This window comes from Zingiber officinale, chromosome 8A (assembly GCF_018446385.1).
Source record: "Zingiber officinale cultivar Zhangliang chromosome 8A, Zo_v1.1, whole genome shotgun sequence".
In the NCBI taxonomy this organism is placed as follows: Eukaryota; Viridiplantae; Streptophyta; class Magnoliopsida; order Zingiberales; family Zingiberaceae; genus Zingiber; species Zingiber officinale.
The window spans coordinates 4,280,138-4,302,679 of NC_056000.1; the positions used below are offsets into that span (position 1 = coordinate 4,280,138).

Sequence of the window (22,542 nt, forward strand, 5' to 3'; positions counted from 1 at the left end):
TAGGCTAGAATTATGGCACAATGTGTGTTTTGAGATAACAAGAGAAGCAAAAAAAGGAACAAAAACTCGAGCTATATTTATTTAGGCGGAGACAATATTGTCATACATATCATGATAAAATACAACTCAACATATCAATTAAGAAACTATAATTTCATCATCAGCTATCCGGCTTCAACATGAATATTAAATTTGCAAAGTGTGGAAATGATCTGTAAAATCCCAAGCAAATCTTACAGTGATGTTCCGCCTGACATGCAAAATGATTGAGAAAAATCCTGATTCATCTTTTTGAATTGCTTCCAATGTCAGACAACCAAACTGCCAATAGTATCCTCTTTGTTCCTCTTCAACGAGCCAAGAACATACAAACGCAAAATTCGATCTGCTAGCATAAAGAGGATAGGTTGATTGTCAAAGAAAATTTTGTCAAAGCAACAAACTCAACAAGCGTGGCCACAAAGGAAATCCAAGAAAATTCTCTCAAACTTCACCATCTTGTGGTGTCTCAAACAAGTTGTTTGTGTTAATGTAATGGCTTGATGGATTCCCCTGGTTGTCAGATCTCAACAAGAAGTCAGAGATACTCTGGCTGTAGACCACAATAAAGGGTCATAGATTGGACATGTTGGCAGTTGCTCCAGACCATATGTAATCATCAATCAAACGTTGGTGTTGCGTCCATGCAAAGGTGCACCAACTTTCTTTGGTATTCTCCATAGAACTCACTAATTGCTTTGATATCCTCATCTACCAAATTCCTTAGAGGCAATTGAAAACTTTGTTTCTCGTCCACAGTTATCGATGTTTCAACATCAGTTTGACTATTTGGTGATGCTTGTGAATAGATCTCATGGCATGCAAGCAAGAACATTGCAGCTGTATCTGGTTGCCGAGCATCACGTAGAGCTGCAAAGGCCTCCACGAGAGCTCCAGCAGCAACATACAAAATCAGGGCTCTGTTATGGTGTTTAGAAAAATTTATCAACTTGACATATAAGTCAGTAAACTGATCAATATAATACACTCAAGATATTAAATTACCTCCAAATGTTATGTTCACTATGCAAAACATAACCAGCCCATCTTTGCAAGACCCTGACATAGGTAATAGTGGTTAAGTACATGCACAAAAGTAGATCTGCACAACAATAACATTCAAAAGAAAGGCATATTCATGCATTATTCTTGTGATACAAATGAGAATAGATTAATAGGATCTAGATGAAGCCCTCAAAATAATTTGTGAGAAACATTTGTCAGGTGAAGATTAATGAAGGCTTTTGCTTCACACACCTTGAATAGTCAGATCCACGTAGATGAGTTGCGGCTAAAGTAGCAGCATCTGTCCAACATCCAGCATCTTGTAACTGTAGAATTTATAAACAGCATTAGACAAAGGGTTAAAGTCTAATTCTTGTGATGACCAAACACTTTCTTGATAAAAGCTACATATTACCATGTTGTGGCATATATGTCCTGAGCACTTGCTTTAATGCTAAACAATAGAGAATATGACACACCTCTTCTGTGTTATCATCGAGGATATAAAACATTGCAACATAATAGAGCAACTTAGTTCTAAGAGAACTTAACTTCAACTTAATCAAATATGTTTTAGACAAAATTCATTATCTTTGACTATGGCACATATAACTAACGGATGCCCTTGAACCAGTATATTGGCCCACTTTTGTTGAAGTATCAGACTAGCATGCAGAAAGCAAATAAGTAATATTCTTCTACTAATTTCTTATGATGATCAAAACAATTTTAACATTGCAATAGTTAGTTATATGTTGCAAAATCAATAGGAGATCCTGGATTAATGGAATTGCCATTTGTTGTTGTTTGTAGAAGTCATACCATAATTATGGGATTGACCTCTAGCTTAGGGATTCTTTCAATTTCTTATTTTGGAACAATCAGAATGTACTTATCCTTGTATAGTGATAAATGTACATAGTGATTATTCCTATCATCCAATTCTTGGTTCATGCTACCATAGTCAGAAAACAACCTATCCGACATCAACAATAGCAATGGTTTATTCCTCATCTACCTCCATCACAATCACACCATCAACAAGACACCTACATAATACTCCACCTTGCTTATACTTAGATAACCATTCTTTGAGGATCACTCAACGTAGACTGAACAGGAGAAATTTTGAGAATGGTTTCAATCTACTCTTCTGGTAATCAAAGGCAAAGGGAAGCATGAATGGCTATCTCTCTGGGATCTGTCCACTTCTATCGGTTGAAGCAATGGAGTGCCTAACCAGGAAGAAGAGAATTTCATTGTTACGGCGTGGTTGATTAAGTGAATAGAGCCAAAGATGGCCACACCTACCTCTTCTACAAAACTGTGATCCAAGCAATCTTACTCCAGTCTTGAAAATATAGTCAGTGTTTAGATTTGGTCTGTGATCCATAAAATGCAACAAGGTATTCTTAGTGTGACTGAATACTACAATGCACAAATGAAATTGTCCTAGGAGAAGGATCTACTTATGATCCAAAGTGAGTGTCAGGAGCCTTTGACTTCCCTAAAGGACTCAATGCTGATCTCGATGAAGCGTGTGGTTGTTCATTCAAGACCAAGCCATTTCCATCTCTGGGACGTGTTTGCTGAAAGCAGCTATAATGTGGGTGTCAATCACAAATATAACCAAGCTATATTTTCCTTTCTCATATCGCTACACAGCAACCAAACTTGATTAAAGAAATTAATAAAATCGACCGAATTTGCCACAAGTTCATGTACTAACAAGGTATCTATTAAAAACCTATTGTTGAACAGGAGTCCACTTCTAATGTGTCAGCTTATATATATAAAGTAGAAGGGGACAACCTAGGCTATGATTTTCATTATTCACCCAATCTCCTTGCCAAGTATTCATTCAAAAATTCTGTCATTTACTCTGCATAGTGTACCAGTGCAACTCCAATTTAATCGGGCCAATGTTCAGAACTCGACCAAACTGACACTCCAAGGATCAAAACCTTAGTGCTATTCTGATTAAAAGATTAGCAGTGCAATTGAATACAAGTGAAACTAACCTGAGAACATGCTTCTTGATATCTTCCAACAGCACAGAGAAGATGGATTCCTGACAGTGAGTTATCTGTCCTTACCATATTTGCTGCAACAACCTAGAATTGACATTACATAAAAAAGCTTAGGAGTATTCTGAAACCTTCTTGTTTCATAGTTTCATAGGCTAAATTAGATTATAAGATGCTTATCAACCTTTACAGCAAGCTCATGCAAAGACCGTGACACAGCAGAAGACAATGCCACTGCTCGTAAAGCATTTGGATAAAACTGAGATCCCTCTGGTGGTGTCGAGAGTAGCAAAGCTACAGCTGCTTCCAAGTCTCCAACAGAGATAAGTCTGTATAAACAATATATTATATAATTGAGCGAGCAAGCTATAAGAAATAGATAAAATTGCAATTTATATAGTAAGTTTGACACTTTTTTCTTGTAGAAACAATGTTATCCACTGTTTGTGGCCAGTTGCGCATTTAAGTTAAAAGAATTCTACTATATTTTAGAAAATACAAAATCATGTTGTCTGATACAGTGGAGTTATAAAATGACTAGTAATACAATTAGTTAGAAATATTTCTCCATTCTCAACTACTAACAACTACAACCAGCCCTAATTTTTGCACCTGTCTATAGACAAATGTGATATACAATCATTGGGCATGGCCATGTTTTTGAGCTTCAGTCACCTACAATGGTGATGGAAAGGGAGACCCAAACAAAACAAATGCACTGGTTATAGCAGTCTAAGTGTATAATCATTCAGGACAGAACATTTTCAAACTTATATTCATTGCATGCAGTGAACTTTTTGTTAAAGGAGGATTGGCCATTTTGCATGTCCAAACCTACCAACATTCTTAATTAGTTAAAATGAAGCACTATCACTTTGCAAATACATAAGCATGAATTTCCATCACCTCCAGCATCAGGGAAGTAAAACAATTTAAGTTCCAAAACCTTCAACAATACCAACAACCAGAAAGAATGAAAAAATGATGAACCATGTAACACCGAACCTGAGACTGAACTTGAGCCCACCGGCCTGGCCCCATGGAAGAATGAAGTTATTAGAGGAAGAAGAGAAAGGAGAGAGAAGAAACAGAGGAAAAGAAAGAATTCCTCAAGAACAAAATGGCTTACACAAAGGCTACCAGGTGATTCTCAAAATCAAAAAAGGTTTCTCAAATCTAGTTCAATTCAGAAAAGGAACTGGAAATTCTTAATGTTCAATCAATCTATTTCTCATTTCACAACTTAAAAAGAACCTGTTTTGTTGCAATTGCCTCTGATTTCAGAAAACCAGCATTCTCCTTTAAAGCAAATCACTGATGATATAATTTTAGCATAATTTTAACCCCCTGTTTACTCTGAACTATGGAATGGAGAAGGAAAGAAATCCAAAGTGAAAAAAAAAATCCCTAGGGAAAGGAAAGAGAAAAGAAAAAAAAACTTTCCCTAAGAAAACAAAAAGGGCAAAAAAAAAAACAAGGAAGAGAAAGACAAAGGAAGAAGAGAAAAAAAAAATACAACTGCAGTCACACGAGGTGCCGCAGCCGCACGAGTTTGCCTCAGCCGCACGAGTTTGCCTCGCGCAGGGCCGCCGTCTGCAGCTGTGTGAGGCCTGATTACGAGTTGGGAGAAATTCGAATGCTCAATTGGGAGGGAGGAAGACGAGAAAATAATTAAAAAAGATATGTTGATAGATTCATAAATCTGTCTGCCCGTTAGGTAAATGGTAGAAAGGAAAATAATGCATCTTTTTTTACGAAGTAAAAGTTTTCCACCATGGATATTTTTTCATAATTTTTATTTCCGTCCTCCCAAGTAAACAGGTCCTAAGAGACTATCTCTAGTCCATAAAATGATGTTTTAAATTGGTCAGTCTGACACTAAAACAAGGAAATTCAGATTGACCAACTAAAACTCAACTAATAATCTGTCTTCTGTTGTTCACGGCAACAGTCAGGTCCCACCTCAAGAAAGATTTGATGTCATTTCCCAAACCCAAAACCCAAGCACAAAAACACCTTTTGACACTGGCTTAACGTATCACTAAAGGTCCAGCTGAGCTTTTGCATATTCACCAGAATAGCAGTTAACTCATGTAGGAGCGATGACTACTACACATAAGGACACCAAGCATTCACAGACAACAATGTGGAACTAAGCAACAATTCAGAACTTACCTATCTCTCTTGGTTTCTGGCAATGGAACCCATGTGGCTTCCAGAATTCCAGCAATAACAATAATGACCTGGGACCACCTCAAGCAAGACCCAATGCCATATGAAATTACTGTGTCCCTTGAATAATGATATGCTAAATCTTAAAAAACAATCATAGGGGTCAAATCATATGAGGAACGTATTGATCCATTCTACAAGTGTTAAACTTTTGCTTTACTGAAACAAGATTCAGCTTTTAACCATCGACAAGTTGCCTTTGTGTCATAACTTTGACTAGGATATTGTGCAACTTCCGTCATAACTTTGACTGGGATATTGTGCAATTTCCTCTAGGCCATCCACAAAAGCAAGTTAAAATAAGAACTACCAAGTTATCATACATTCACAGGAATCCTGGTGTGCAATTTGATGCACAACCATAGATATGAGAGATACATAATCTACTTACTCATGAACACGCTTTTGAATTGCCTCTTCTCCATCTAGTTTTGCATGCCAAGCAATTTGCTCATTTGCTTTTCCCCACAATTCCTCTTGGCTGAAAGCCATCATATTTAGCTGTCCATACTTCTGCATACACATATATTTGGAAAAGGAACAGAAGATTAAGCATGATATCATAGTATTTTTGCTATTTAAAAAGGTCTAACTGAAACGTCACTAAATGTGCATATATATCTTCACATATCATTCAGTTACAATCTACTGGAACATTAAGTAGCAATAATGGAAATATCTGGACCTAAATAAGAAAGAAAATATGTTCTTCCACAATTAATAAGGTTTACCACTGCTTCTGATGTTATTGAGCCTGCAGACCTTTCACGTGATGCTATCCGATTAAGAAGAGCACTTTCAGCCTCAGAAATTGATGCAGGCTTGGAGCTTTGCTGTGATTTATTTTCAGATCTTTCCAGCAAATGACTGAGGGCATGTGGTAGCTGTAACCAGAACAGCGCTTCCGAAAGTTCACCAAAAATAGCAGCAGCAAAGGCAAACCTTGCTGCAGAACCTTTGTTGACTAATGAAGCATATAACCCAACCCTTTCCTCATCAAGAATGCATCCTAAAAAAAGGGGTATAGAATATTATTTCCAATATCTCTTGTATATCTAAAGAAAATTATCAAGAACAATGATAACTACCCTCTCTTCGATATGGCTCTAGAACCTTAAGAAGTAATTCGGGCACAACGATATCACCCACAGAGGGAAGAGTTGACTCGATCATAAAGCTTCGCAGGTCACTTGGAGATGCTGGGACCAGATCAGGAATCTGATATGGAAGAATACCTGTGGTTGCATTGTTCAAAATGAACCAAGAAGGTTTCACGCCAAGCTGCAAGATTGTCCGTAATGCCTGTAGAGGTGGTGTAAGATGTCATCCTGAATAACTTCGGCACAATGTGCAATTACCTCATCGCAAAAAAGAAGACATGATATGATGATAATGAAGAATCTAGCATCAAAGTGGCCATTCAAGGACAATGGCCCACGCAAAGTGGATAACTGCCCTAGGTTTAATTTCCTGTTTATTTGGTGAGAGATGGGAGTGTAAAGAGACTAGGAAAATTAGGTTCCCTCTTGTCTCTCTTAAGTAAACAGGGCCCAGGTGTTGGTAATCAGGCGCTGCTAAAATAATTAGTCAATTAATCAAATCTTCAAAAGGATTATCATGGATGGTAGCGTCCTTTCAGCATAGGTTATAAAGTAGTATTTTTCTTTGAATTAGCATATGACTTACCAGTGCATGTGCTGTTGGAAATAACATAGGTACGCACAAAGGTACTGGTCGAAATCTCTCATTTAACACTCTGGACTTTGTGATTGAACCAGTCTTTGTGTCACTTCTGAATGCACAAGAATGAGAAAAGCATTTCAATAATTAACTCTGCCAAAAAAGTACAAAAAATAAAACATCGACAAAAACATCCTATGAGTCAGGAGGTTTGAAGTCATGATATCATCATCTCTAATAATTGGGTATATAAAAAAAAATCCAAATTTCACACAGCTAATGAAGGCCTTGTCATGAGACAAAACAACATGACACAAAGGATGATTTGTTTGTTAAAAAAAAAAGTGTGGTTAAAGAGGAACTGCTAAGTCTCAAGTAATTCTGCTCAGTACTGCTGCTCTGCTGTGTGTTTGACAGCACCAATACACAGTAGTACTGCATCTGTAATTGCATGTAATTTGCACATATGTGGTGAAATGATTGGCATTATATGACATCAATGCTACAGACCATGAATGGCCGAATATGCGTCCCCAAGGGGTGTCCAGTTGGCTAGAGGGTGACAGATTTGCTACAATGGGATAGAAATCAATTCCCAACGGGCACATACCCTCGGGAAAAAAATTCCTCTCACCCCTAGCCACTTGCAAGTCGGCTATAAGCTGACCCCGTGATTTACCTCCCTTAACATAACAGGGAGACATGCAGTGAGGGACACTTGGGCTAAGCGTAATCACCTTTTGCTACAATGGAAGGCCTAATATGCGCATTTACAAATTTGTAATTCTCATGAGCCCTCCATTAGACTAACAAGAAGCTGGTTACACTTACGGGTACATTTTGAGCCATTAGAAAACAAAACTACAAAAACTAGTGTAAAAGAGATGAGAATATAAGATAGAGGTAGGGTTAATATGTAAAGCCAATCTAAGAGTAATTAGATGTAGAAAAAAAAGAATGAGAAAATTTATTAAAATAATACAGACATGTTCATACATAGCTTTTATGATTAGACAAATTAAAAGATTAGAGTTGAAATGGAAGTGGTAGGGAGAAACTAAAAACACAATTTACCTTATTCAAAAGAGATCTAAAAATTGGACCATTCTATGACCAGTTTAAAAAAAATAGTCATGTCACACGAGCTGATTCTGACTGGGTCATGTGACTAAACGTGAGCCATTTAATCTATTTAGTTAAACTAGTCATGTGACATGACAAAAATTGTGTAAACCATTTAACTAAAAGAGTCATGGCACACGATATTTTTACAAAAACCTACTTGTTTCACACATCAATCATCTTAAATAAAGGCTTCACTATTATATACTAGTGCAGAATTCTCTAATTTGATCCACAGCTAAATTAGTTATTCATGAAAGGGATGCATGAGAGCTTTCTCAAAATTATTCAGCAAGAAAAGAATGGAATTGAAGTTGCAGAAAGAACCTACATATTAACCTCAATAAGGCGAAGACTACTGTCAGCTCCAGCTATGCATAAAACCAGTGGTTCATTTCTGTCTGTTCGTCTTGTCAGCCAATCAAGCTCCAAAACAAGCGTTCCAGGAGATTGAGGCTGTAAAAGGGCATTGGCCAATGGATCTGACGAGTCCTGTGATTTATAGGATTTAGTATAAAGCATAAACAAGAGCCTGATGCACTGAACAGACAACTATGGAAATGATGGTATTTATTGCACAGTCATATTAAGGTAATATTCTTAAGCATTTCACTATCATCTTCTTGAGATGAATGCCTATCCCTACAATGAGACATTGTTCTCTCTTCAAGATTCTTTTCTTATCTAAAAGAAAATGAAACATGCCCCTTCACTAAGAATTTGATGTTTGTTCAATAGATGTCAACCTTCATGCAGTTGTTTGACGATTGATCTCTGTAGCTGATTTCACATCTTGCCAAATGAAGGACAAGAATGACAATAAATTTTGCAGATTCCATAATGCATTTGCACAAATTTGTTATGAATACAAATTTCATTTCTTCTTTCAATTAGGATGAAATGAGATCTTGTTACTAGGATGAATCTGGAAAAATGCACATTCAAAGACACCGGAGCCAATGCTATCCTATAATGAAAATAGTATTCTAACTTTTATTTCATTGTTATCAAAGATGAAAAGGAACGATATCTGTCCTGCTGATCTCAAATTCCATAATGTACCACTAGAATTGTCCCAGAAATATCAAAATCCCACTCCTAGTACTAAATTGAAGTGCATGCCCAATAGATGTGTTGTCCAGTTAGAACCCACTAAAAATGTTTGTTAAGTCAGCTTGAAGCTATTCATAGTTTATACAAAGAGTCAGCGGATAAAATAGAAAATTGTAGATGGTGTCAAGCTATTCATGCTTCCTTAGCAAATTTCTCTTTGGCCCATGGATTTTTGTATGCATAGCTCAGCATTGTCCACCATGAACATCTTGCTATCTTTCATATAATTACCCTCTTTCCTGGTCTGATCATGAAGCTAATAACAATGGTTTTCAGAAAGTATAAGAATTTAGAGATAATGTGTGAATAAATATACGAGTAAGTAGATGTATTAGTATGTAGACAAAGTGACAGAATAAACAAAGTGAACCAAACTAGTTATTTAAATCCCAATCTAAGGGGATCTGTCTCATTAATGTCAGCCATGGTTTCAACTCTCATGTAGCATCCATACCAGCAAGCTTGGTACTGGTGGTTGCTACACATACATGGGCCTATTTGGCAAGATGGTAGGCACTATAATTATGTCAGGTTGATATTTATAACTTACAACAATAACAACTACACCAAACAAACCTTATCCTACTAAGTGGGGTTGGCTATATGGATCCTTCTACTATTTTATTATTGCTAACCAAATCTTTTTTTTTTGTATGCCTCTTCTTCATTTGATGTGCATATTTATCATAGTTTCACATCACCTGCCTAACTGAAACGTTTATTGGTCTTCTAAGTACATTTCGTACCACGGGTCTCCTAAAACTTTCCCTCAATTGGTGCAACCCCAATGTTCTCTCTAATATTTTGATTTCTTATCTTATCCATCCTTGTATATCTACACATCCATCTTAATATCCTCATCTTTGCAACTCCCATCTTTTGCTCATGTGCCCGAGTCAACTTCATATATCATAGCAGGTCTAATTTTGATATTTACTAACTTAAATGCCTATAAATTTCATAATGGAACAGTGAAACATTTTTTTGCCCAATACAAAAAGGAACAACTTCCCAACTATAGCCTCGATGCTTTACTAATTGGCACTGAAACAATGTTCTTGATGCTCTAGTGCACACCCATCCTGAGGGACTGTCATCTGGTTAGCTGCAAATCCAATCCATTTACTATTTGCAATGAAGTCCTCTAAATAATTACAAATACATGTACCTTAAAGAATTTATTTTATAAATATTTTAAATTGCCAGAATTTATTTTAATTTAAAACAAATTACATAACATTATCTTAAATTACAGCCCATCCTGCCCAGATAACCTAGACAGCTCAATTCGGTTTGTTAGGAAGACTAGCTCAGCAAGGTTTATACATAATTTTCCATATAATTATTTTTAACTTAATATTCAATATTTTATAAATATTTTTATTGTTACTTGCAGATTGAAAATTGAAGTGTTGTCGTTTGAGATGGCAAGTGGCACTAGCAATTTCAGAGCCCTAGTTGCAAAAGGATTTGAACTTCCAAATCAGTTGAAGATGACCGGTAATAAATCAGAGAACGAGTTCGAATTCAATTTTTCAGTTCAATCAATTCAGTCTTGGTTTTTCTAGATTCTACATTTTCTGAACAGCACTACCAAGTATTTGAGGAGTACGATGTTCCCTAACCACAGTACATGTATGTATGTGAGTTCCTCAAGTGGAGGAAGAAGCATATATTGATCAATTTAACAAAGGTAATTTATTATGATGTTATTACAAAAGGTAATCTGCCCTCATATGATTTTACTCAGTCTTGGTCCCATAGCATTAACTTTTACTGAGCAAAAAACTTATAAAAAAAACTGAAAACTCCTTTTTCTTGTAGATAAAGAAGCTAGGCAGGTTATTACTGAGGGGTGAGATCAGTTTTATAATGTTTTACAACTGAGGTCTGATATGAACCAGTAATGGATGAGCTTTGTTCCAATCAATTGAGGGAAAACTTTACAACCCCAGTTTCAATCAACATAAGAAAGCAGAACATAAATGATGAATAAGAATGGCAACTTTATTTTGACTTGGACATCAAATTTGCATATTTGCAATACATGAAGAATACATATCAGCATAAGTCCAGAGATAAGAAATTGTACCCAGGATACAAAATTAAGAGGATTCAAGACAATATATTAGCAAAAAAAAAGAGGAAATAAGATAGATGAATGAGGATGCTACACAATTGTGCGTTTTCAGACTAAATTATTCTTTGCTACAATGAGATTAGTTGCATTAAGTCGTTAGTCAATGAAGTTTAACCTCATTAAATGACTAACATGTCAATCTTTAAAGAAAACAAGATTCACTTTCATACTCACAAGATCAAATATTGAGAATGTATTGTCATAAAAGAGTACAGCAATACGCCCTCTGCTCCGATCTCCAGGAACAACAGGAGAAAACTTAATCCTTCTAATTCCTTCTCTGTGGGTGTTAAATGAAGAAGAAAGACCAGTAGTCACATCCCACCAGCGTATGTTACCTAATCGATCCCCCATAACCTGGAAGAAACAAAAGAAAGTCAAGGGTGCAGTTTATAGGAGTTTTCTGCAAACGAACATACAAAAAGAAGGGAGGGTCAGTATGTAAACAACAGAAATACCACATGCGGGAGACGATATGCCATAGCAGTGATTAGACCATCTGATGAAGCAAATGAGGTTGATGGCCACTTTGGTCTGGGAACATATTTGGCTTAGTATCATTTATATTAACAAACCACAGATATCATAAAACATAGTAAAAGAAGCCAGGTTACAAGCAACCACAAAGAACACAGGCAGTACTAATTACAGGTTGATTGGTAACTTGAGCATACTTTACATCTATCTGCATCACCATGAGATCCAAATGCAAAATCTAAGTTATACCTCCAATTTTTTTTATTTCAAGGCAGTATTTTAATATGCTAACTTTGATGGAGGGGGGAGGGAAAGAGAAGGCATGTGGAAGGAGTACTGTGAGACGAACTCACTCTAGCGCCCAGCAGTGGAGATGAAGCATCAAAGCATCTCATTTTCTCTTCCCTTTCTCTTATCTTATCCTACACCCAAATCCTTTTTTCTTTCCGTCCAAGTACACAGAGCTTAAGGGAAAACAAATTGAGATTGTATTGACATGTTCAAAGGTGACCAATAGATTTTTGCCCATGAAAATATCATATCCTCCTGCATCTTTCCTCAATTCCTATCTTCAAATCCAAATCTCTGTACTTCTGTACTTGTCTCTCTATTCTTTCCCTATTTAACCTACATTGAGCTCAATGATCATGAATATTTCAACATATGATCATAGAATAGATGCTAATTCACAATAGAAACATGCATATATTTCACTTGATTTTACCCTAGTTTAGGCATGAGATGGGAATACTTCAAACATATGCTTTGAAACAGCAAAGTCACACCTAAAATCTCTAATCCTCCGGCCATGGACCTCAAACACACCAAGGGCACCATTCACTAAGGCAAATGCAAAACTCTCTGATGTGTCATCCACAGTAGAGTCTGAGTTTGCCACCTCTGCAAAAAAAATAAATGATCTTCCTTTAGGTGTAATTTCAGTCATAAATACAATACGTTGTCAATCTAGAAAGGTTCAGAAAAACAAAACTTTTTCTTATAAAACATTCCCCTTACTAGATTCAGTAGACGATGTATTTGCACTTGTATTTGGAGTGGATATCTGTTCTTTTGATGCCAAGGACTCCCGAGAAGGGCCACTCTGAATAGGGCGGGGTGCACTTGGTAATGTCCATTCCAACACAGTAAATGGAAGAGCTAATGATCTAAGCTACACAATCAATAAAAAGATAATAGTTCAAATATAAGAATAGCAAGAACATGTTATGATGCTACAAGTGTATACTATTGCCCAAAGTAATGCCACAAGTGACAGTGGTAATAGATTAACATTGTAGTTTTTATGCAACTTGATTAGTAAGCCATTAAACAGAAGACCAATCCATATTAACCTGAAGATGAACTAAAACAGCAACATGCAATACCAGTACATAGAAATTGGGAAGCAAAATTATCCTTATTCTTCCAGAAAAACAGTTTTGTATTATCCCTGTTACAATGACCTCATATTTTATGGAATAGATCACAATGATTGTTATGCCATGATTTTTTAGTTAAGCAAAACTATGTACAAGTCAAATTGGCTGTATTTGGAAAGAAACCTATCTATCTCCTCTATTTGGAAAGAAATGAATCATCCGCCTAGCTAAAAGAAATCAACTATTCTCCCTCATATTTGGAAATCTTAGCTTCCTCAATTTGGAAGGTGACCAGCCTGCTCTTCCTCTCCAAATCTATAAGACAACCAATCTGCTCCACCTCAACTTAGAAGGTAGTTCATTTGGGGAAAGGATAACTGTCATTGACTTGTTTTGGAAAGAGATTTCTGACAAAGAAGGGAAGCGATCCACTTCTCTCCTCCCTGTACTTTCCTTCATATACCTTCCAATCTTCTCTCTATATCTACCTCCCACATTTTTTTGAGCAGCCCCCTTGCTCATGTACGACAATGGCCATCATGGTAGTCCAAGTAGTTGTATGAGATACAAAAAATATATTTTACATATACTAGACGAAGTGTATTTATTCAATCAAAACAAATTTACAATCATATGTAAACAAATGATAACTAATATGTTACATAGGTTAAGGCCAACTCTTAAAGTAGATTTTGCAATTAACTTGATAATTTATTACCAATTAAAAAAGATGCATTGACATATAAAACTTTCTCAACGGTTTCAAACTTATAACAAAAAAGGAACTACCTATAAGCTAGTTGCTAACATGGAAATAATTGCAAGTGCCACAGTGGCCACCATTTCACTACTTTTCAAATGGCTAGATACTTGCACCATGGTTAACACTTGAACCGAATATACTCACCATAATGGGTGTCTTCGTCATAGCCCATACCTCAACTGGAGCATCCCGAAACAAAATGAGAAGATACCTAGAAAAGGTTATACACCAAAAGGTATCATCATTTTTATAGGGGAAAAAATAGATAAAGAACATGCACTCAAGAGAAAACATGGACTCATTGAACATTACAATCCAAGGAAGAATACATCCAATTGCTTTTATGGTAGGTGACAGGAAATATCCAATCCATAGTTCCCCTATAGAAGCAAGTTTCTGCAGTGGTATTCTGTGTGATGTAACCAATCTTATGCCAGCCAGAGAGGACCATGTTAAATTCCTTGTGCTCATTTGCTGGCACTATGCCAACTGGTCATGTCCAATAATGGACTTTAAATAACAGTTAGCAGTCAAGACAAGTATCAAAAGTAAAATCACTTATAGATACTGTGTTCCTTGAAATTTATTATTTCCTAAACGGGCAGGAAAAATATGAAGTATATAGATTTGAATTGGTAATTAATTTATTACTAAAACTAGAAAGTGTCTTGTTTGGTTCTGTTGTCTCTCACACAAGAAAAACTATCAAGAACTGATGCATATTGCGAGCTATAATTGATTACGTGGACCTACTTATGCCAAGAAATCCTGGAAGAGATCTCTGTTGGCATAACAGCTTGCTTATATGTTTGCAATATGAAAGAATTATATAATAGAAGCATATGTGATATGGAACTCATATAAGAAAACAAACTCATAAGATGAAACAAGAGCCTCATCTCCAACATTTGACTTCAGAAACGTAAAGTATAAACATTTAAAGAGTTCATAATCATACATGGCATTGAAGTATTTGCCAAGGAAAATAGTAATAAAACTCATAAAACAACATACAGTAAAGTTGGATAAAGATTAACATAATTCCTTATGCAGGAAGGTACTTTGCCTGAAAAACTTTTTCAACAGAAACTTGGAACCAACAAATGTGAACCTGAGAACAAGATATACAAAAAACAACAGGTTTTCTTGGAATTATGATGCACTTTAACTTTTAGTTGGAAATGTCAGATGGTTTTATTTGTACCATTTAGATACTTAAATAAAGAATAGATATTTGCAAAATGATTATCCATGACAGAAGGAGCAACTGCTGATTGTTTTTGAAGACCAAACCAATGACAGACAAGATAACAAACTTGATAAAGTCAAGATAACAAAAATCTTCCCTATTTTCTGTTGAAAAAATTATATATCTTATGAAAAGTTAAACAAATAAGAACACATACCATAGATATAGATATAAAAGTAATATTATATATAGTCTTTATAGTGCATGAAGAGAAACACTACTAAAGCCCAACCTTCCAGATGAAGAGGCTCTTAATGCTCTTATGGGGGCGCGCTCTGGCTTTTGAAGGAGCCTAAATGGGCGATTAAGCCCACTTCTTAGGCAAGTGACAACAAGTCTATTAGTGAAGCCTCCTCCTTTGTCATTTACCTAAATTCAACAAGAACCAAGGGATTAAATACAACTATTACATGCTCAATATCTACTCCAAATATACAACTACATAAGGTAAATTGTACAAATGAAAGTTTGCCAGTTCGATTACAACTACTAGGATTCCATAAAAATATGCATGTAGACAGCATGCTCTAAAGAAGAAAAAAACTTGATCTTCAAACTTTGATTACATATTAACATAAATAGCTGTTTTCATGGTAAAAAAAAACTTAAACATGCATATTAGTTATCCAAGGCATATAATCAGTTCCAAAATCAGAAAAGATCAGAGAAATATGACAATAGCTTAGGGAGCGTTTGGTTTGCGTTTTCCACACTATTTTCTGTTCTCATTTTCTGAGAAAATGGGAAACGCGTTTGGTTTGCGTTTTCCACGTTCATTTTTAAGAAAATGAGAGAGCGTTTTCTAAGAAAACGAAAAACGCGGAAAACTCATTTTCTAAAAAATGAAAAACGCGCGTTTTTCAGAAAATGAAAATGAAAATGGGGCAAACCAAACGCACCCTTATAGACACTAGGAGTTCCAGAAGATAGCATTTGATCTCTGCCGCATTTAGTGACCTATCTTTCAGAGTCATAGAACCACTGAATGAATACCATGATTTAACTCCAAACATGCCACTTAATAACTTGTCCTTTCTGAAGAAGGCTACAACTGATCTTATTCCAAGCTCGTGATCATTGTCGTTCTATTTATCCTAACTATCTGGAATCAAGCACATGAATCTCATTTCTTCATTGAGTTTTATGTGAGGTTATATCACATCTAATATTGAAATCAATTAAATTATTTTTTATTTCAAATTTTCTAGAATCTCCTTATATCCTTCATATTTTTCACTCTAATAGATTCAACTTGTTAAATTATTGAACCTATTAATTGACTTCTCACACCCTCTCTACCTTTCTCCTCTCTTCTTTCATCCAATGGAACCGTAAGCAATTTCCCCAAGATACAACTAATTTATCCTGGTGACCGGTGGAAAACTTCCGTGGGGTCGGGCCCCCCAGGGCTAGTCAATGAGGCTATCTGGGTTTATTATTTTTTTTTAGTCTTTGTTACATTAACATTTCATAAATTCGGCTATAGCTTTACTTAAAGCTTTTAGTTTCTAAATTTTAAGTTTACTTTATTTACAGTCTCATCAATCAAAATGTTATCATCTGCAGTGCATGTGCATTCCATGTTCTTTCTAACCTATTTCCTATTAGCAACTTCTTTGTGAACATTCGTGTTGTTTCTTGTGTTATTTACAAAGGAGCCTAGGGTAGCTGTTAAGTGCCACAGTATTTTGAGCATTGATAATAAACCAATGATATCTTGGTCAAAATTAATAGTTACCACAGGGTTCGAGTTCATTTACTATTGCAAATACAGAAGATCAATTAAATACTGCACCTTCGGATCTATAACTGCAAATTCTAGTAAGTAAAAGACATCATTACCCCAATAAATGAAAACAATGTTAATTCTTGTTTTTAGGGTGGATTGCAATATTACCGCAAGCACTTTTGTGTCCAACAAGAAGGTGATGTAAAGAGTAGGATTGTATGGTGAATTTTCTCATATACCTGACCATATGAGAAGGAAACAAGCCTTGAATTTCCAAGCCATCGCAGCCCTCTGATAGGATTATTATGGACAGAAAAGCTCACTGCAACTGCACTAGCAGAAATATCAACAACATCAATAGTCCCACCTTGTGTCCCCAAAGCAATGAGTGGAACGGCTGGGGCAGGATTATTTCCTCCACCTTCAATGAAATAAATTTAAAATTAACGTTAAATAAAGTGTCAGATGCATATCATGAACACGTTAATGGATCACAAAGAAATGGCAACTCCAAGATTACGAGCTAAAGTGGCTGTCAATGATGGGGATGGTACAGCTAGAGTGGTCAATGTTGAAGAAAGAAGATGGAGCTGACCCATCAAACTGATCTGCAAAGAAGATAAACCTAGTTATTAACATCGCTAGAAAACCAATAGCACAAAGAAAGCAGCAGCATTCAGTGGACAATTATTCATATTAAGAAAAAGCAGAAGTGACTTTGCAAATTCTCTGGAGCCATAAGTATGTGATGCATATCTAAGTGACAAGACAATAGCAAGTTCCAGACAAGAAATAAATTTTTTATGAATTTATTAAATAGGAGTGGTAATAATAACAGACTAAAAGGACAAGCAGACGACATCAACATGTCTTTATAATTGCTGAATCCATAAAAGCATTCAGTTTTATGGCATTAACTAGATTGATAAATGTCCAAGTATAATGGTTAGAAAGGCACAGAAGTGCAAATTCAGTTAGTTGCAATACCCATATGTTGACCACATTCTCTGTAAATATGAAACAGAAATTTTTTCAAAGAAAATATTTTGTTTTCACCTTTGAAAGAAAGATGGAATGCCTGAAACATTATTTTAGGGGTTAATAGCATTTGGATGGCATTCCAATGTGAAATCCTATTGTTTTAGTTCTTTCTGAAAGTTGTGGCTTATTCTTGAATGGTGCAATGTAGGATTTTTAGTCCTTACACATCAAGACAGGGTATAATAAACCGTGTCCTGTTAAAGATCTAGTATTATGTACCAAGAACCTAAAATATGTGGTGGCATTTTAAGATCTATTTGTAAGGGCAGACAAGAACTAAAATTTAAAATTTATACTTCCCCCAAACCCACTTGCTTAATTTTATAAAGCCTAGCCAGAATGTACCCTCTAAGGTGGGTTCACTTGTACACTAAGTATTAACTGAGGATGGACTAGGGAGATGATGTAATGAAGGATTTTGTCCTTACCAAGATAATAACTTGTGCCATTTTAAAATGTATTATTATTAATCAGTGCCTAAATTTTCACATGTTAAGATCTATTTGTAAATTAGTTTCGGTGAGTCCAAATTAGGAACAACAACAAAAACCCAAAATTACATATTCCCAAAGTAAAAAATACACCTGCTTAACTTTTGGAACCTAGCTAGTTCAGTTCTAGGTATACCACAAATCTATACAAAGCCTAGAGGATGTACTAGAGAGACTACAAAATTGAAAAATTAGTGTAGTAGCCCAGATAGCCTGTTCTTTTTCAATGAACTTTTTAATATATGGCAAAACATCTCTTTAACCACAAAGATTAATTTAGTCAAGGATACACAAATATCAGTGAGGAAAATTTCTATCCACAAAAGAATAATTATCTTTCATCATACTATTTAAAGCCTTTCTGAAATTATAATATTTTAAAATGTAAAACAACATCAAATTGTTCTTGAATAAGAACAAAAAAATTCAACAGAAACCTACTAGCTAAGAAAAGTGTTAAACCTAATAGAGCAAAAGGTAAAACAAAATTGCTATAATCCAAAACAATTTGATATTTATCAACCTTCATAGACACTGGTTCAGTGAGTTTCAGGGTTATAGATGGAGAATTGGTTCCATTGCCAGAAACTTGTTCTTTAGTAGAATCTGATACATCTACATAAATGTTATCGTAGATCGAATTAGTGACTCAACAGCAGATCCAGCAACATTAGAAGTTTCCAAAATAAAGAACATATATTGTGTATTTCTTACCCCTTTCAGAAGTAAGAAGCCAGTTCCAGATTTTCCCATCATCAGAAATCGAGATTAAACATGTCTTCAGAGCAGCATCAATTTCCTTATTTAAAATTTTAGAAAGGGTGTCATCTTCAGCAAGTGAGGCTTGTGAGTTTGATGGATCTTCGACAAGTGAAGTTTGTATGTCTGATGGATTGGTGAAGACACGGCCAATGTTTTGAACTGAAGATTCTGATTGGCGAAGAGTGAGTGCGAGAACGGCTGGAGTTGGGACAGATGTGCCAATGGAGGGCATTAATTCTTCCATTCCACAGAGTATATGCAATTGCTCTCCTCTGCACTCAAAAACTAAAATGAATGTTGATAACTGGAAACAAACTTGAATTTGATGGATATTGGCAGAAAAGATAACTGAGAAGGATGAGAAGGAAAAAATATATATGTTTACTTGCTTCTAGTTGTATGCGTATCAGTCTCCAGATATCCATAACAGAGTCCAGAGTCGTAGCTTCATTGTTCTGAGTATGATTATCCGTAAAAAAAAATGGAAGGGTTGTAAATAGATCTGGTGCAATAGATTTTCGTTTTTTCTTTTCTTATTCATTTCCCCTTTATCCCACCAGCCCCAATTTACAGTAACATACACAGGCAAGGCAGCACAGAGCTTCCTAAACTTAATTGTCTATTGGATCTTTCAGCATGTATTAGGATCAAAAAGAGATTATGAAACGAAAAATAAAAGAAATATAAGGACAGAAGCTAATTAAGATTTAGTTAGCATCAAATACCATAATACTTCGGAAAACAATAATTGGCTACAAGGATTAAAAACTCATGTCGTGCCGAAATTTTGGTTTGAGACCAAAATAGTACAATTTTGGTGGTGTCATGCCAAAATTCGTCATGCTCTCAAGCATGCCAATATGCATTAAAATAACTTTTATCTATAATAATGCTTGTCTATTTAGCTCATTTACTACTAAATATAAGTTATTGCAATTAAAAGATCATTTAAATTAAAATTTCATAGCAATAAATTATAAATATTACAAACATCCCGACTATTGATTACACCTAGCTAACACCAAATTATGGATCTGATGTGAATATTGATTCTTTCAATATATTTTGGTTAACCATTGGGAGTTGGAATAGAAGTTGGACTTAAATTGACACCAATTGAATTGAAACTAGTGAAAATATAGGATATATATACACAGAATCGTGCTTTTTGATATGGTGGGCTACTATATGATGCATCAAAACTATAATAGGAAGGATAAGAGTATGATGTGCCATAATCTGAATCAATCTCCCACGTCATAGGTCGGATGAGGATAAACTTATTCTCTCATTATCTACATTGATTGAGTTGTGCTTGTACCATATGGCACTGCTTGTCATAGGTCAGACAAGTAACTTACCCTCTGTCACTTAGTTTCCTGTTTTAATAAATTACTGAAACAGTAAATTTCAGCCATGTGGTGGCACAGATGGAAATTTCAAACCTTGGTTGGCCACAAAAATCAAGCAGTTATGTACTAGGCAAGTACAAGATTCAAAGAGACATTAGAGAGACTTCAAGCAAATTCTACGATGAAGCAACAGAAACCAGTACATTCTAAGTGCAAGTTCATCCTCAAATGACCAGAAAGTGCAATTAGCCTGATTTATGCAACCAGCTTACTAGAGTTTCTATAAATTTTGCATTCACCATTTCGTTTCATTGGCTACAAAAATCGAACGCTTACCTGTATGAGCCAAAAGAAGACAGTTCATTCTAGGTTCAAGATCATCATTAAAATGCTACAAAGAGTTTCTATAAATTTCTATTCACCTTTAAGTTTGCTCCTCCACATTTTCATCCATAATTACTTATCAGCATTCATAGGAAGGTGTCTATCATACACCAATTCTTCATCATATACTCCCCATATTGCAAAATCGTCAAAGTGTTTTCCTAGTATGGATGAAACTCCAAAACTTAATCATAGAAAAAATCATAAACTTCTCCCATCTGATCAATCCTCCCTTGAGATACCCACTAATAATTCATATCCATTTTTTCATTTTTCAACGACGCTAAATTTCTTTTTTAGTATTTTCTCCTGACACAAACCTAATTTGCAAGGAAAGTTCAGGATGTAATTTCTCTTCGTGAGGTGATCTAGTTGTTCTGTAGACAAGATAATTGCTACTTGAAATCTTGAACGTGTAAGGGAAAATATAGGAAGAAGCTATAAATGAACATGAAAGCAAAGAAAATCAGAGAACACACTCTTTCCTCTTCCAGATACTGAGCTTCCCATCAACATGTGCGCAGTAAAGCAGATCGCGATCTTGATCTGGCACCAAGTCCATAAACTTGCTGAATCCACGAGGCAGTGGAATGGCCGACAGTGTCGTCCCATAATTCAGGTCAAAAACAATAAGCTCCTTGGGGAAGGTCGCAACGAGGATGGACTTCGATACGGGCGAGAAGCAAAGCCTTGCAAAGAAAAGAGGGAAGAGAGCGTGAGCTGGAGACAATGAAGAAGCAGATCCAGAGGAGTCCTTCTCGAGCTTTTGCAGATCGGAGGATGAATCAGAAATCCCAGTGATCCGATGATCTTGCATAGAGACGGAACCACCGTCCCCGCCACTCAAGGCAATGGCCGAGAGAAGGAAGCCCCGGAGGCCAAGGGTGCAGAAGTGCCTTGCGTCAAAGGGATCGCGGCGAATGCAGGAGAAATACTCAGGAGAGGCATCGTACTTCCACAGACAGCGGCCGGTGACGGTGTCCCAAAGGACGAGAAGCGACGGACCATGGATCGCGGCCAGAAGCCAGGAGTCGGAGCGTACCCAGCAAAGATCCTGGATTCCCATCCGGCCGGAGGAAGAGGAAGACGATGCCTCGAGGTCGAGCCAGAGTAGGACCTGGCGGGATCGGAGGTCCCATATGGCGATGCGGCCCTGTCGATCACCAGCGGCTAGGCGGAGGTGGGAGGTGAAAGGGTCTTCGTGAGAGGACAGGTCGCGGAGGAGAGGCTGGGGGGTCCATCGAACGGAGGTGACGAATGGGGCGAGGGAGGCGTGGGCGGAGGCGGAGGCGGCGGGAGAGGGAGGCATAGGCAGAATGCAGACGAGCTGCATGGATCGAGGGTCTGCGACGACGACGCAGCTTCCGGCACCGTAGGCGAGGAGGCCGAAATTGCTGCAGTCGGCGGCGCCGCCGTTGCTGCGGCTGGGCGGGCCTGGTAGTAAGCAATCCCAGGCGTCGTGTGATCGCGCTCCCCTCGGCGACCTGGACGCCATCTTCGTCACCCTTTTCCGACCGCTGACGGCTCTTCCTCTCTCTATCTCTCTCTCTCCCTCTT

General features: G+C 36.6%; 1 protein-coding gene across 3 annotated transcripts; it reads right to left on the reverse strand.

Annotated features, from left to right (window-relative positions):
* Nucleotides 1-55: 55 nt before the first annotated feature.
* LOC122012017 (WD repeat-containing protein 11-like) lies at nt 56-22,542 on the reverse strand. 3 transcript variants are annotated; one of them, XM_042568465.1, is made up of 21 exons: nt 21,471-22,542; nt 19,202-19,521; nt 19,011-19,102; nt 17,476-17,563; nt 17,195-17,376; nt 15,459-15,595; nt 14,122-14,188; nt 12,853-13,006; nt 12,621-12,735; nt 11,817-11,892; nt 11,533-11,715; nt 8,437-8,597; nt 6,990-7,095; nt 6,392-6,605; nt 6,035-6,312; nt 5,695-5,816; nt 3,256-3,400; nt 3,066-3,158; nt 1,297-1,370; nt 1,045-1,098; nt 56-959 (listed from the first exon to the last, which is right to left on the reverse strand). In XM_042568465.1, exons 1-21 carry the CDS (start codon nt 22,478-22,480, stop codon nt 659-661), a joined length of 3,972 nt encoding a protein of 1,323 aa, XP_042424399.1. In that variant the 5' UTR covers nt 22,481-22,542; the 3' UTR covers nt 56-658. The 3 variants fall into 3 exon arrangements, with proteins under 3 accessions (XP_042424399.1, XP_042424398.1, XP_042424400.1); XM_042568464.1 differs by having other exon boundaries at nt 21,465-22,542; XM_042568466.1 differs by lacking the exon at nt 21,471-22,542 and adding an exon at nt 19,635-20,302 and having other exon boundaries at nt 19,202-19,534.

Coding starts and splice junctions, on each gene's coding strand:
- LOC122012017 (XM_042568464.1), bottom strand. CDS start 22,480: ATGGCGTCCAGGTCGCCGAGGGGAGCGCGATCACACGACGCCTGGGAT. Junction 11,716..11,816: donor CATATCGTCTCCCGCATGTG/GTATTTCTGTTG, acceptor TGTTTCTTCCAG/GTTATGGGGGATCGATTAGG. Junction 7,096..8,436: donor CGCCTTATTGAGGTTAATAT/GTAGGTTCTTTC, acceptor TTGTGCATTCAG/AAGTGACACAAAGACTGGTT.